The sequence below is a fragment of the Aulonocara sp. 'chitande type north' Nkhata Bay genome, linkage group LG9 (assembly GCF_057382095.1).
Source record: "Aulonocara sp. 'chitande type north' Nkhata Bay isolate Kocher_YH1m ecotype deep benthic linkage group LG9, A_spYH_male_GT1.1, whole genome shotgun sequence".
Lineage (NCBI taxonomy): Eukaryota > Metazoa > Chordata > Actinopteri > Cichliformes > Cichlidae > Aulonocara > Aulonocara sp. 'chitande type north' Nkhata Bay.
The window spans coordinates 34,749,704-34,763,975 of record NC_141352.1 but is presented as its reverse complement, the minus strand read 5'-3'; the positions used below and the strand labels follow the sequence as shown (position 1 = coordinate 34,763,975).

At 44.0% G+C, this 14,272-nt stretch overlaps 1 protein-coding gene across 1 annotated transcript; it reads left to right on the top strand.

The window, feature by feature from the left end:
- The first annotated feature begins 5,879 nt into the window (after nt 1–5,879).
- Nucleotides 5,880–12,677, top strand: klf6a (Kruppel like factor 6a). Its single transcript, XM_086307259.1, has 4 exons — nt 5,880–6,257; nt 7,844–8,417; nt 9,168–9,291; nt 9,826–12,677. The coding sequence occupies exons 1-4, from the start codon at nt 6,156–6,158 to the stop codon at nt 9,875–9,877; spliced, it is 852 nt and encodes a 283-aa protein (XP_086163385.1). The 5' UTR covers nt 5,880–6,155; the 3' UTR covers nt 9,878–12,677.
- The last annotated feature ends 1,595 nt before the right edge of the window (nt 12,678–14,272 follow it).

Below are 14,272 nucleotides of genomic sequence, written 5' to 3'. Positions count from 1 at the left end.
ATTGGAAAGTTGTCACAGTTTATCCCCACAGTGTCATGAATTTGGACCCAATTTCACGACATGTCTATCCAAGAATACTAATAAGGCCAGATTTACTAACACAATGCACGTCGCACTGTTTGGAAAACAGTTCAAATTTTGTGAATCACCCATAAAACTAAGAAAACCTAAGCAGATCTACAAAAGTAGCGATGCAATACAATGTCTGTGAGGTTCATCTTCTAGGAATTATGGCGCTCATTTACGTAAATGTGAATCTTTCACTGAGTGGAAACATTTTACTGAAAACTTTACCTAGAAAAGTTCAATGAATCTCCACAGACTGCAGGATATATTCTCCGGGGACCACGAGTAACCACAGAATGAGTGACATTGCCATACATGTTTGATTCTTGATGTTGTTTTTGTTTCTTTGGGGGTTTTTAATCCAAATGAACAAATATCAACAATAATTCAATTTTTTTTCAAATCTGAAAATAACTGGTTCCAGTATTTAGTTGGATGCGCCTGGTAGAATCAGGCAGCAGTGCTGCATAATATCTTGTTGTTCTCCCCTGAGAAATCTCACCCACTGACATAACAATGAATGAGCTGAAAAAAGAAAAACCTCATCAGCATCATTTCATTTTTCTGTTGAGTAAGAAATCTGGCAATAAAATTAAATAGAAGGTATAAATGGACAATAATGGCACCTTTCCTAAGGCCAAGACATTCTGAGGAACTGTTTTTGTCTTTAATTATGGCAGAGCTGTTGATTGCAAATTAGCCGCAGAGCTGAGCTCAGCATACTTAAATTGATGTACTTTAAAGGTCAGTGATGATAAATATGGAATTAAAATGCTCTATTGCGTGTGTATAAAGACACAAACTAAAAATAAAAATCTCAAACGCTCGGGATGACCAACCCAGGCCTGCTTACCAAAAACAAAGAAAGATCTATTTTGCCCTCTGAGTGCAGCTTTGATCGGGGACGACCCTCCATCGTACTGGAGGTGAACGATATTGATTTCCACCCCAGTATATCAGCAAACTGATATATCAGCCTGTTCTGAATGCGAGCACACAAAGCAATTCACGACCCTCTATCGCCAAACATCACATGAGCATTGTGACTGATTGCTGTGTCTCATGTCCGCTCAGCTAAAACACACACATCCACGCACTCATGGGGCCCACTCTTCATCCTCAAGGTCAAGAGCTGCTGGGGGGCCAGGGGCTCCTCACTGACGACCTGATGGGGTTGACACCGCATGACCCATTGTGCGCACGTGTTGATCTGTCCCAAGCGTTGCCTGACAGCTGCACGTAAGGCAGGCGTCGCCCTAAACCATCAATGCATTTCAATGAGAGGATCTCAACATGTCTGTGTGTGTGTGTGTGTGTGTGTGTGTGTGTGTGTGTGTGTGTGTGTGTGTGTGTGTGTGTGTGTGTGTGTGTGTGTGGCAGGAGGGGGCAGGTAATGTAGCAAGCAGGGGACTGCAACAACACTAAACACATTTGCAGGCTGGACGAGCCTCAGCCACGTGGAGTGTGTAATCCAAAACCAGGCCAATGATTATCTCCCCCTCCCCACACGAGCACTGACTCAATTCTGATTTATGATTCGAATGAATATCGATTTTCCAGGAGCTCCCCCCCCCCCCCCCGATTCCTTCTCTCTTTCCTTCCATTTCTCCTTTTAGCAAAAGAGTGAATGATGTATGTACATTGATTTCCAATCAGTTATTTTTATTCTCATTTTATTTAAGCTTGGACAAATTTTCAGTGGCCCCAGAGGAGAGCAATGCATCTCTATCAATAGCTCTGTGCCTCATTACTAACTGGCCTTCTGATTGTAAGCAGGCAAATAATGAGTTTATTTCTCGAGTCAGCCACGTCTGCTCCAAGATGCCGCGGACACAAATTTGTTACCCAACAGCGTTTGACACTGACACTTAAAGTAAATTATAACATCAGCTCATTTATCTTGTTTATCTGTTGTATATAAATGTCTAGTGTGTTTGCATGTGGAGCTAAAGAAAAGGCTACTATTGGTAGTTCATTTTCTAAAATTCATTATTCTGCAGGTAGTTTAACTGTAATTGTGTCATTGGTGCTGTGGCTTTAACTTTACACACAAGAGGTGTGTTTGTGTATTTAATTGCTCATAAATTTAACTTCTCATTTGGTCATTTGCCCAATCACATTCCATTCAGTTTGATTTATATAGCACCAAATCACAACTGCAGTCACCTCAAGGCGCTTTATATATTGTAAGGTAAAAACTCTACAATAAAACCGGACCAATCAAATGTCCCGCTTTAGGCAAGCACTTGGCGACAGCGGGAAGGAAAAATTCCCTTTTAACAGGAAGAAACATCCAGACGTGACAAGCTGGGATCGAAGGGAAGGAGACAGGACAAAGGACACACTGTGGAAGACAGACAGAGATTAATAATAACTAATGATTAAATATAGAGTGGTGTATAAACACATGTGAATGAAAAAAGGTGCGTGAAGAAGAAACACTTCACATCATGGGAAGCCCTTAGTTTGCAGCCTAGGCCTATTGCGGTGTAACTATGGGAGGATTCAGGGTCTAAACCCTTTCAGCCCAACTGTAAGCTTTTTTACAGTAGAGAGGGTGTCTGGTTCCTGGATCCAAAGTGGGAGCGGGCCTGAAAGCTCCCAATCTACTTTATATATAATTCACACATAAAGTGATTTTCTCATTTCATACTTTTTTGTAGCTGGTTGGACATTCCAGGTGTTCATTGCAAAGGCAACACACGAATGGATTCACCATCATCAGCTCCCATTGGTAAATGCTTCAATTACTCGTCTCGAAGCTTTCTCGTGATTGGCCCACTTTGTGCCAAAAATGACTGCTTCACCTGTCAAAGACACAAGTCATGTCCCTTAAAAAAATAAATCTATCACTCTTTAAAATTGTACATTGTGTCACATTAAACTGGAACAAAACGTAATATCATTGCTGCATTGATTGCAGCTTAAAAAAGGCAGTGAAGAACTGCCTCGTATTCTTTGTCATTTCCAGCAGGGAGCAACTCCTTGGTTTCATAGTCGTGTGGTTGTGCAGAAATCTGAGGGAAAACAACTGTTTGGCTCACTTGCTCTGAGTTTATGAAACACAACCAACATGTTCAACTCGAGGCTTCAGGCTGGGACTTCTCTAAGCAGTGGCCGATGTCATGGTGGCCACATCTGACTTTTGTATACAGTCTGTGGCTGCAACTAATAAAAATGTTCATGTTTGGCTGTTCTTGATATCATACCCAATTTATCGGTTAATCCTCAGTCTATAAATAGTTAAATGTCCATCACAAGGCAAAAGTGACATCATTAGATGTTTTGTAAGAACTAAGCATCAAACTTTTTAGACGTAATCTATGTTAATCAGATACTCACGTCCAGTCATAACTTACAGGAAGCTGATAAAAAAAACTGGAGATCAGCCTAATCTCTCTTCCCAAACCCACTTTTAAAACACATCAGTAGGTCTCCACTGCACCCAGGATATTCAGAAAACCCCATAGAACAACTCACTGATTGGGTTGACAATGATTCATTGAAATGGGTCATCCTGTAATTGCTCTTTCCTGTGGCTACTGGCTGGGCTGGGATTACATAACGATGATAAAGCTCCGGACCTGGCCTTCTGAGATAAAAGCTGCCATGCAGGACCCCGTGCATTCTCTAAATGCTTCATCTAAGAGGTCTTCTGAAGGAAGTGATTACTGCGGAGCTGCCCACTATTGCTCCGACGGGACCCGGCGGCGTACTCTGTTATTCATCAAACGGTGTAAGCTCTGGCAACTTCGGAAATGCGTGAATAATGAAGCCGGGCATATTATTGTACGATGATAAGCCGCACATTCTGTTACATTTCACTCGGTGACAAAAGAAGTTTTAAAAGCTCTTATAGAATGGACATGTCTGCTGAGTCCTGGAGGGGCCACAATGAATAGCCCCATTAGTAACATCAAAGCAGAGTGGAATTCTTTTGCAGGGCTACTGAGGCCAGCTCCAGGCTTCACAAGACATCCCATTGCCATATGACCAAATCAGATGCTCTGGGTGACCAACGTGACCTCACAGCTGAGAGCAGCACAAAGGGCGCTCAGTTGTCTATTCGGGCCAGCGACAGAAAAATAGTGCCACTTAGAACACAATGCAAGTCCTGTGTTGTGGTGTTGTTTATCTCATGAGGACCAGCTGTGCCAGGCTGTGCAGCAACTCAGTGCTGTGAACTTATGCAATAGCTGCAGGAAGGAGATGCCTCTGTGGCACGCGAGTAATTCTCCAAAGAGGAAATGATAAGAATAAAGCTGGGTGACGTAGAGTAATGGCCAGATATGTGATGGAATGCTACTGGAATGAAACGTCATCCGCGAGATGACAGGAAGGAATTTTGTGTTGGTGTAAACTGTCACGTTTCTCCTTTGATAAACACAACTATGCGTACTGTTAGAGTCTGCCTACACTAAAGTATAGGTATGTGAAAAGAAACATCCAGGCTATGAAAAATGTTAGTCTTGTCTGATAGTGTTGACTGTCATGCCCTTTTTAATTTTTTTTATAGCCTATAGCACATTTAAACAACAGAAGCTGACCCAAAGACAGGCACATTTAAATTTTAAGTCTCAAGTAAAAGAAAAAAAAAGTTTACAAAGAAACAAAAAGTTTGCTTTCATCTTAACTAATTACTGTGGAAGTAAAAATCGTGGTGACTTAGAGTCATTAAGATGCATTCAGAATTCATCGTATAAATCATGACGCACTCCTCTCCCCTACAAAAGCTGCCTTTATAAGGTGAAAGTATCGGTATCGGCAATACTTGGGGCATATCAAAATGTGCAGTATGGCACAGCACTAGTACTTCTCACTTCTCATATTAAAACAAAAGATGAAGACAAGTAGTGGAACTATTCTAAAAGTGTGTTTTCCTCACTTCCTGTCTACACAAACACGGGGCACAGCAGTGCAAAGCTAGGCTCAAAGATTTGGTTAAATTCCCACCTAAACATGGTCTAGAATGATCTTGGGAATAATTGAGTGTTAATTTATACAGGATTTTCTCCATGTATCATAATAATTAAATTGGGGTAAAACAAACTCTTTAACTTTGGGGAACTACTGTTGAATATTAATTCTGCGTTGTGCTCTTTTAAGTGCAAATTAGGGTTTAAAAAGATACTTTAAAAAAAACCCCAGTAAGGGCTGCACTTGTCAAACCTCAACCACAGAGTGCAACTTTGATCTTCCTTCAGTAAATCAGCGATAAAGCAGAAGTCTACATGAATGTAGTCATAGAGGAGAACTGAGGACTAATGTTTCCTCTAATGACAGCGTGTGTCGTGATAACATAATATCCTGCCATCCATTAGTCACCGTGTCCCAAGACACGTCTTCACCGAGTGGAACTTTCAATGGCTCTTGTCAACACAAGCACTTCGCCACAGTTACGGCCTTGAAGACAACCCCCTTCAAACAACACTGTTGCAACTGCTACTTGTGACAAAAGTTGCACACATGTACACAAGAGGTTTCGCCACAGAAGAGAAACTGTTTCGGCTCACATGCGCTGTCTGTGGCGAAACACCGTCGACAGAAAAAAAGACTACGGCGAAAAGAGCCCGTCGCTGGTTATATATATGTGGCTATAAATACCAGCCAATCAGAGACGAGCCACTGAGAGTTAAACGAACCACTTAAAAGCGGAGATGAGTTAGCGGACCGACGCGATTGGTCGGCTGTGATATCATTCGCGGGCCCTTGCTCTTCTCGTCGCTGATTGGTGGAAAGGGAGGCGGGCGTAACTGATGACGACGAGGGGGCGGCAGAGGAGAAGAGGGAAGGAGGGGAGGGGGCATCGAGGTTTGAAGAGGGAAGTTTGCAGAGCGCAGTTGTTCCCCATCCAGTGTGGTGCAGTGTTTGCAAATACCTTGAACGAGAGCGAGAGAAGAAGGAAAGGGGGGGATTGACTGGCTGACTGACGCGCGGAGTCTTCTTCTGGTGCTGCTGCTGAGTACAAGTCGTTTGCATCGCGGAGGGATCGCTGCTGTGTCTTTCACTGGGTTTTCTACCTGAGAAAAATATATTTAAGTGCAGCTAAAACAAATTTAAATAATAAAAAATCACAAGCTCGGGGAAAAATGGATGTTCTACCCATGTGCAGCATCTTTCAAGAACTTCAAATAGTTCACGACACGGGCTATTTCTCAGCCTTACCGTCACTGGAGGAGTACTGGCAGCAGGTGAATATAAGTTAATGTATCCGCTAGAAGCTCTTTTTTTCCACTACTAAGTCTCAATTTGAGCCTGTAAGGCAAAGCGGAACTGAGCAGATTTCATGCTCTTCTTGCTGTAACACATGACACGGCGGACAACTTCAAATGTATTTATATGTACTATGTCCGTGTATGTACGCTGATAACGGTTGTACAAAAACAGGCTCCCGCTGCTTAGACGGATCCCGTTTCATTTTCTGTTTGGTTCTGAAGTTTGTGGCCGGCTGAAGTGGATCAGTGTGTCAGTCTGACAGCTGGAGTCCGAGATGAATGGGGAGAGAGTAACTCGAGCAGAATCGGCGTGCTGCTGCTTCACTGCCACTGCTCTGTTTGGAGCACGGCTTCTGCTTGTTTTTCGGCCGATGCTTTCAGGGCACTGGGGTGCTTCTGTCAACTGCTGACACATGCTGGCGAATGACAGCGGTTGTGGGAAGGAAGTGCAGTTTGAAATCAGCATGAGAGTAGAGGATGTCGTTGTCGGTGCTTTTCAAATCACAAAGTTATAAGTCTGTTGTGGGATCTGCGTTATACGTCTCTGTGCTTCAGAGCATTTGCTTTCCTTTACGAAGCAGATGTTTGTATCATTCTTGGGATTTGAATGGGCTCCACGGCATAACGATATCAAAATGTCAAGCCTCGGCCAATTACTCCTCCTCCTCGCATGAGTAGACACCAGCACAGCTGGAAAAATGTAGTGTAAAAGCTGCAGAGGCCTAGAGGAGAATATTTATAAAAGCTGCTGTCTCAGAACTCTTCTTCTAATGACCCCCCTCCTCCTTTTTTGCTTTTTAACTTTAAGGGCCCTGTAGAAGTTAGTAAATTTAGAGTCAGTGAATCTTTTCACAGCTGGGGCTTGGAGGGGCTGACAGTGAGGGGAAGGACTGATTGCATGACAGCGGTCCTGCATGAGGACAAGCAGCTGAAATGTTGGAGGGGGAAGTTGAGCGGCTTCCTTAAAAGGACTCTATATTTGTTGAGTGAGTCATTGTGGAGTGCTGAAATGACACTGCACGTTTGGCTGCAGGAGAGCTCAGAGCTGAGGCTGCTCAATGAACTCCATGTGGTCGCGTCGTGTTATGATGCCCAATCAGCGGTGGAGGGGGCTGAGCTGAGCAAAGGAGACACATGATTAGTGACGCCGGCATCAGGAAATGCAAATAATGGCGGTTTCTAGAAGCATGTGTCTTTATTTTTTCCCCAAATTGGCCATCAAAAGTTTAAAGTTTTGAAAATCGGGGCTTAGCTTTTAAGACGTATATCAGCGTGCGTCATGTGATACAAAGAAGCAGCAAATATTGGTTGTTTTTTCTTTAATTTTCCTTCCATTGCTTAATCAGTGCAGCCTCATTACTGCACATGCAGAAATAGCAGAAATTTGCTGGTTTCCCGCTGTAAGCGTTTAGCAAATATTCCACCAGCCAAAAGCATACTGGGGATGTGCGCATGCATGATTTAAAAGGATTTCCCCTCTCGCAGAAGCATTTTGCTGCTATGAGTGAATGTGCTGTGACTCATCTGTTCTTACTGTGTCTTTTTCTTTTGCATTCATCCAGACATGCTTGGAGCTGGAGCGCTACCTGCAGAGCGAGCCTTACGTCTCCACATCCGACCTCAAGTTCGACAGCCAAGAGGACCTCTGGAGCAAGCTGATCTTGGCCTGCGGGGATAAGGCCAAGGCCGAGTCTGACCCAAAGGCCCACGAGGAGGACAATCAGGACAGCCAAATCTTGGAAACCAACAGTGTGAATTCAGACGCCAGCAGCGAGGCTTCAGACAGTTCTGAGGAGCTCTCGCCCACTCACAGCTTTACCTCCAACCCTCTGGGCTCTGTCTTGGTTGGCTCTGGACCTTTTAGCCCCTCTGTCATTAGCACACCTCCATCCTCTCCCGAGGCCAACTCGGAGGCCAGCGGCGCGATGAGCAGCTGGGTGAGCACGCACGCCGAGTTGCACTTGCCGGTCAAAATCAGGAGCGGCGGCGTGGCAAAGAGCTCGGAAAAGACGGGACTTGCCTGCGGAGACGCATCTCCGGACGGCAGGAGGCGTGTGCACAGGTGCCATTTCAATGGGTGTCGCAAGGTTTACACAAAGAGCTCCCACCTAAAAGCACACCAGCGCACACACACAGGTGAGTCCCGGCTCTATCTGCCCCAGAGTAAAAACAGAAAAGGGGGATACAAGGAAAGACAGTACTTTCTTTAAAAAAATAAAATCTCAGATTTTATTGAGTCGATGCCAGGAGTGCTGTTAATTCAGTCTTCCACCTTAATGGCATCGTCTGCCCATTGTGTCATGTAATTAAAGGTCCACAGTGCATGATGTCCTCAGCTGGAGCGCTGAGTATTAGCTCTGCATGGCTGGATAGCTAAACTGTGACCTAATCTATCTGGAATGTGACTGACTGAGCCAGAGAGAGAGCGAGGAGAGGGGGGGGGGGTTTACAAGGGGGAGGGGTTGTACGTAGGAGATAAAAGGACTTCAAAACAGATTGGGTTTCACCATGGGAAAGGGGAGACTGGCTGAGGAGCCGGGGGGACTGAACTGGGAGGTGCTTTGACTGGTCATTCCAATGTCCCTTGTGTTTGATCAGCAGTGTGAAATTGCACTTGCGGCTTCTTCTTTTTTTCCCCTCCCTCTGTTTTGCATTTTAAATATCCCACACATTCAGCCACACTGCAGCACTGTTGACATTCTTGGCATGTTTCGAGCTGCATGCACGCAGAGCCTGTGAGCCAACAGGTTCAGTGGTATCCCAGGTTTCAGACAGCTTTGTCAGTCCGTCTTCCTGATTGATTTGAATGAACGAAACAAGCATGTCATCACACCAGGAGGAAATGTTAGCGCGGGTTTTAACCAGTCTTCTTGTTTGCTCCCGCAGGTGAGAAACCATACAGGTGTTCGTGGGAGGGCTGCGAGTGGCGTTTTGCACGAAGCGACGAGCTGACCAGACACTTCAGGAAGCACACCGGGGCAAAGCCATTTAAATGCAGTCACTGTGACAGGTAAGCTGGGCTGTTTATCTCTGAGCATCGTCACCACGCTTCTGATAAGACTGCTTTTGTTCTCATGGGATCTGATTTTTAATTTATTATTTTCACTTCCCATGCATCATCCTAGCAGTGATGCTTGTCTTTAGACTGAAAGCACATTCATGTAGCCCAAAAAACTAGTACTCGACTAATGAATAGATCGCTCTGATATATCGGGTAATGCTAACTCAGTATACACATGTTGATATTTTTGGCCAGTTTGTCTAGTAAAAATGTGACATAGCATATTTCAGGCCCAACAGAAGCTTATGAGTCAGATGTCAAGATTGCTTGTCTGCGTTGATGTTTGGACTCTAATTTTTAGAGTCTTTGACACAAAAATCAGGAAAAGCCAGGCTGCAGGAAAAATGAAGCAACTGGCTTCTTCATATTACGAATTTCTCAGTTTAGGTCTGCAGATTGCAACGACTATCTTCATGCCCTACAGCGTGCCTCATCCAGCATCTTACTGACTTTCTCTCTCGCCTCCCCCCAATCTATCCACAGATGTTTCTCCAGGTCTGACCATCTGGCTCTTCACATGAAGAGGCACATCTAGAGCGGGGTGAGCGCCGAGCGACGCCACAAAGTGGGGGGAAAAAAAAGTTTTGAAAAGGGGAGAGGAAGGAAAAAAAAATGTAAACAAACGCCGCCTCCCGACCAGTCTCTTGGTTGAACTGTCCCAGAGCAGGGTGGCGGGAGAGTGTTCCAGCCAAAGCATGCCGTTTTGCACCATACTGAAACCCAGTGCCTCCGGGACCTCTCTTCGGAGAAAGGCGCTCTGAAGGTCGTCTGTTGCAACAAGAGGACAAAATCATGGATGGGCAAGTTTTTTTTGTCGGTTTTTTTCTTTTTGTTTTTTTTTGGATTGAGAAGGACTTAAAACACACACAGACACACACAAAAAGACAAAACTAAACAAAAAAAACAGAAGAAATAAAAAGAAAAGACAATTAAAGAGTGAATGATTTGTACGTATGGTGCATGATGTTTTGGGGACATCTCCCAGACAGCAGATACACTGGTACTTTACTAAACTGTCTGAGGCAAGCATGTGTGCACTGTGAATGTCTGTGATTGGCTACCGGACCCCCCTCCTCCCCATCTGGAAGAGAGAGGAGAGGAAGAGGAGAATTTTGGGGGGTAGAAGAGATGGGATTGGCGGATGGGCTGGTACCGATGTTGCTGTGGACTGAGCATTCTGGGAGAAGCATTCCGCTTGTGTTTCCCTGGTGGCGGTGTGAGGATGAGGCAGGGAGGAAGCTCCTGCCTGCCTGCCTGCCTTGTGTGGTAACCAGACTTGGGTGAGGGAGGGGGGGCCCCCCTGCTTCTCTGAAGCTAGCGAGGCCTTGGGTTTGACCAGAGCCAGTGACAAAGAGAGAGAGAGAGGTGCTGACATGTCACCTTCTGGTCTGTGTAACCTAGGGACCAAAACACCCCCCTACACCCCTCCCCTCTCTTGGTCACTGTATGACAGGAGCTTTTTTTGGTGTTTTTGGTGCAGCTACTAAATGTGCAATGTGTTATGTAGCCTGGTTTATTATTTTTTTACAAGCTACAAAGCTCATTTGTAGTCCAATTGTATAAGCTGTGTGCTTAGAGGTATAACACAACTATACTATAACTTCAGTATCATAGACAGGTGTTGCATGGTTCTAGGGTTTCTTCATTTCCTGTTTCCACTGTAATCAGGACTCCAGATAGTTTCAATAAAAGTGCAGCTAAACGGCAAACAGTTAAATGTTACAATATTGTACATAAAGCCTTGACGATTTCCTCTTTTTTTTTTTCTTTTTTTTTTTTAATATATATTTTAACACTTAAATCCATTGCCTTCATTCTGGTTTGTCAGATCACCCCTGCTTGCTAACATTCTCATTCATTCTTTGCCTTGAGGAGTCATTTTGGATTTTTTTGTACTTTCTTTCCAATAATGCACTGTTGACCTTTTAATGGTGCCTTATGCAAGTGACTCGGCCCTCTGGGGTAGCCGTGGTTTTGCTCCCTTTGGGGTGTCACATTTGTTGTCTGGGTGATTTGCGAAAAGCTTAATCAAGGCTCAATTACAAATGAAATTGCACCTACTTTGTGTTTAAACTAGTTTTTTCTGGCAGTTAATTTGTTGTTTAAATGTAAATGTTCACAAAAGTACCTTTTCTGAGTCAACTGCCTTTTTTTTTCCCCGTCTCTTTTTGAGTCGGAGCACCAGTTTAGTCGATGTAAATGCCATTAATTTAAGTTTGAACTTGTACATAGGACAAATGCTGTATGTTTAGAGCACTTAAATTCATTTATTAAAGATGTTAACTACTGTGTAGTATGTACTGAAGTCCATCACACACAGTGCTGCTCCTCTCATTCACCGGTGTCCTTCCCCACCCCACCCCGGTTTGACCACCCCCCTTTCCTTGTCCCTGCATCCCTTCGAGTGGGACTGAAGGGGGGAAAAAAGCTAAAGATTTATTGTAATTAACAGGCTGCAGTCGGACAGGCCTCGCCTTGTACCGCCTCACAGTAATGAATTGCTAAAGGCTTTGTTGGCATGGAATCTGTCACAGACTGCTGACTGTGTAGGTTGGTTATTGACCTGTCTGGAGAGCTTTGTTTTAGCCAAGCTGCAACAGTATTATGAAAACCACAGGAGTGAGCCGGGTGGGGTGAATGGAGGCTCTCAGGATCTGGGAAATTTGGCCACAAAAAAAGCTCATCAAAGTTTCTGTTTGGAGGTGGAGCGAGAAGGACCCTCAACGACAAAGTAGAGCCCAACCCCCCGACTCCCAAACCGCTCGGGCTTCTACCGATTACTGCTTTAGGATAAATCTTTGTGCGGCACTGTCTCTAGGTCAGCGACCCGGCTGCAGGAATCCAATGTCGCAGCAAGTTGCAGAGCGGCATGCTCCGACATATGGATTTCAGATGAGCGGGCACTGGAGACGGGGATGAGTACAAACTTGAAAGTGCTTGCTGCGATAGATTTTGGGAGCGCTGGCAAGGCCCTTGGCAGGCAAAGAGCAGGAACATCCATTCTGCGAAAACAGCAGCCGATACTGTTCCAAGTGATAATTGAGCCTTGATTCAGCCTCATGCTTTTTTTCTTTCCTTGTCTTTGCTCGCATTTCTTTTTTTTCACATCTCCATCATCACTTTCATCTCCACTACCCAAACTACTCTGTCTCACACACACACACAGAGCTCTTTGTTCTCTAAAATCTTTGTATTAAAAAAAAGGAAAAAAAAACTTTTGTAAAATTGTTATGTTTATGCTTTATGAAATTTTTATTTGAAATTGTTTTGCAAAATTGTTATATTTCTGTATGAATGTATTTTTTATTGGAATAAGAAATTCTTATCTGACCTTGGCTCGCCTCCTTTGTCTCATTTGTTGATTCTCCTCCTGAGTTATGCTTTATTACTGTGAACCCCCCCCCCCCCCCCCTTTTTTTTTTTTTTTTCCATTTTCTTTTTGGGTTTTTTGTAAAATTTTTCCTTTTTTTTTTTTTTTTTTTTTTTTTTTTTTTGGCTGGAGGAATATATTTTTAACTTGCCCTGCAGCTACAAAGATCACATTAGATCAGAGCTGTGGTTGAAACACTGCATACTTTGTTTCTGAACAACCTCGCCTCTTCCTGACTCATACATACCTTTGTCTCTTGAATGACCATCTTTGGAGAAGCTGGCTCTCAAACACAGAAACCTTGGTGGCAAACATTCAAATTTTTGCTTGGTTTTTTGTTTTTTCTTCCCACCCCCAGAAAAGTTTCAGTAAAATCCCGCTACAGCGGTTTCAAGTCTAAAAACGACTGACTGCTCAGAGCTAGCTAGCTCTCATCAAAGCAGAATAAATAATTTATCTCCGTCTCCTACAGCCCGTGGCATTTAATTAGAGAGCCGCTTTTATACATTTGTTAGATAATTACTCTACTTGACACAGATAATGATACAAAACAGCAGTGTATAAAGCAAAGAGTCTAGTTTAAGCTACAAACTAACAGGAAAATAAGAGTTAGATAAAACAACACCCTTCTTCTCTGCTTCCCGTGCTGATGACCTCGAATGGGCAGGCAACTTATTAGCACCTCTGATTTTCAGTAAAAGCCCTGTGGTTTCTAAATGAAGCTCTGCCTGCAGTTGGTAATTAAGCTCGCTCCGGAGAGCCTCCCGGCTTTGGAGTGGTGAAGAACGTTGTTTTTTTTTCCCCCACTTAAATCCTGGAGTTCCTTGATCTCTCAAAACTGCTGCCCTGCTTGGTTTGTCAACTTCACATCTACCAAGCATGCAAAATGCACCATTATTGAGCATTAAAAAAAGGGGGATAGCATTCCAAGCCAGTCCAAGCCACTCGCTTGACCCGCTCGTAGAGAAAATCCCTGTTCTGTGTTCTTTAACCTCTGCAGCTGGGAGCCAGGCAGATGTTGAATTCACTTTCCACTGCTGCTGACTCACATCCTCGCTGTACCTCTTGTGAAGTGGACCATATTGGATAAAGCTTCTCATGACTGTGGCATCGAGACCGCGTATTGCCTTTGATGTGTTCAGAGCTCCACGTGCTTTCCCACATTGATGCTGAAACCCGAAGGATTACTGGAAACAATCCATCACTTTTCAATCTCGTACGTCTTTTAATGTCTCAGCGGACAGTGCAGCCCAAGGCTCGCGTTTCCTGACAACGTGAAGCGCTGGAAATGCGGTTTTGTCATAAGGGCATGTAATAAATGACCAAGCAGTGGTGGAAAGTGACCAACAGCTACAAGCCATCTCTCAGAATGAGACTGGACATTAAAGATATAGTCACAGGGGACATTTTGTCTCCAAGCTAGTAGTTTTATTTTTGAGACTTTTGCAAAATATAAAATAAAATATTGGGGTTGGCTAAACTTTGTTTCAAAAGTTATGCCCTCCACTATGTTTGATTTAGTTAAAACACCCTCTGTTAAACATTTGTCATTGGTTTACT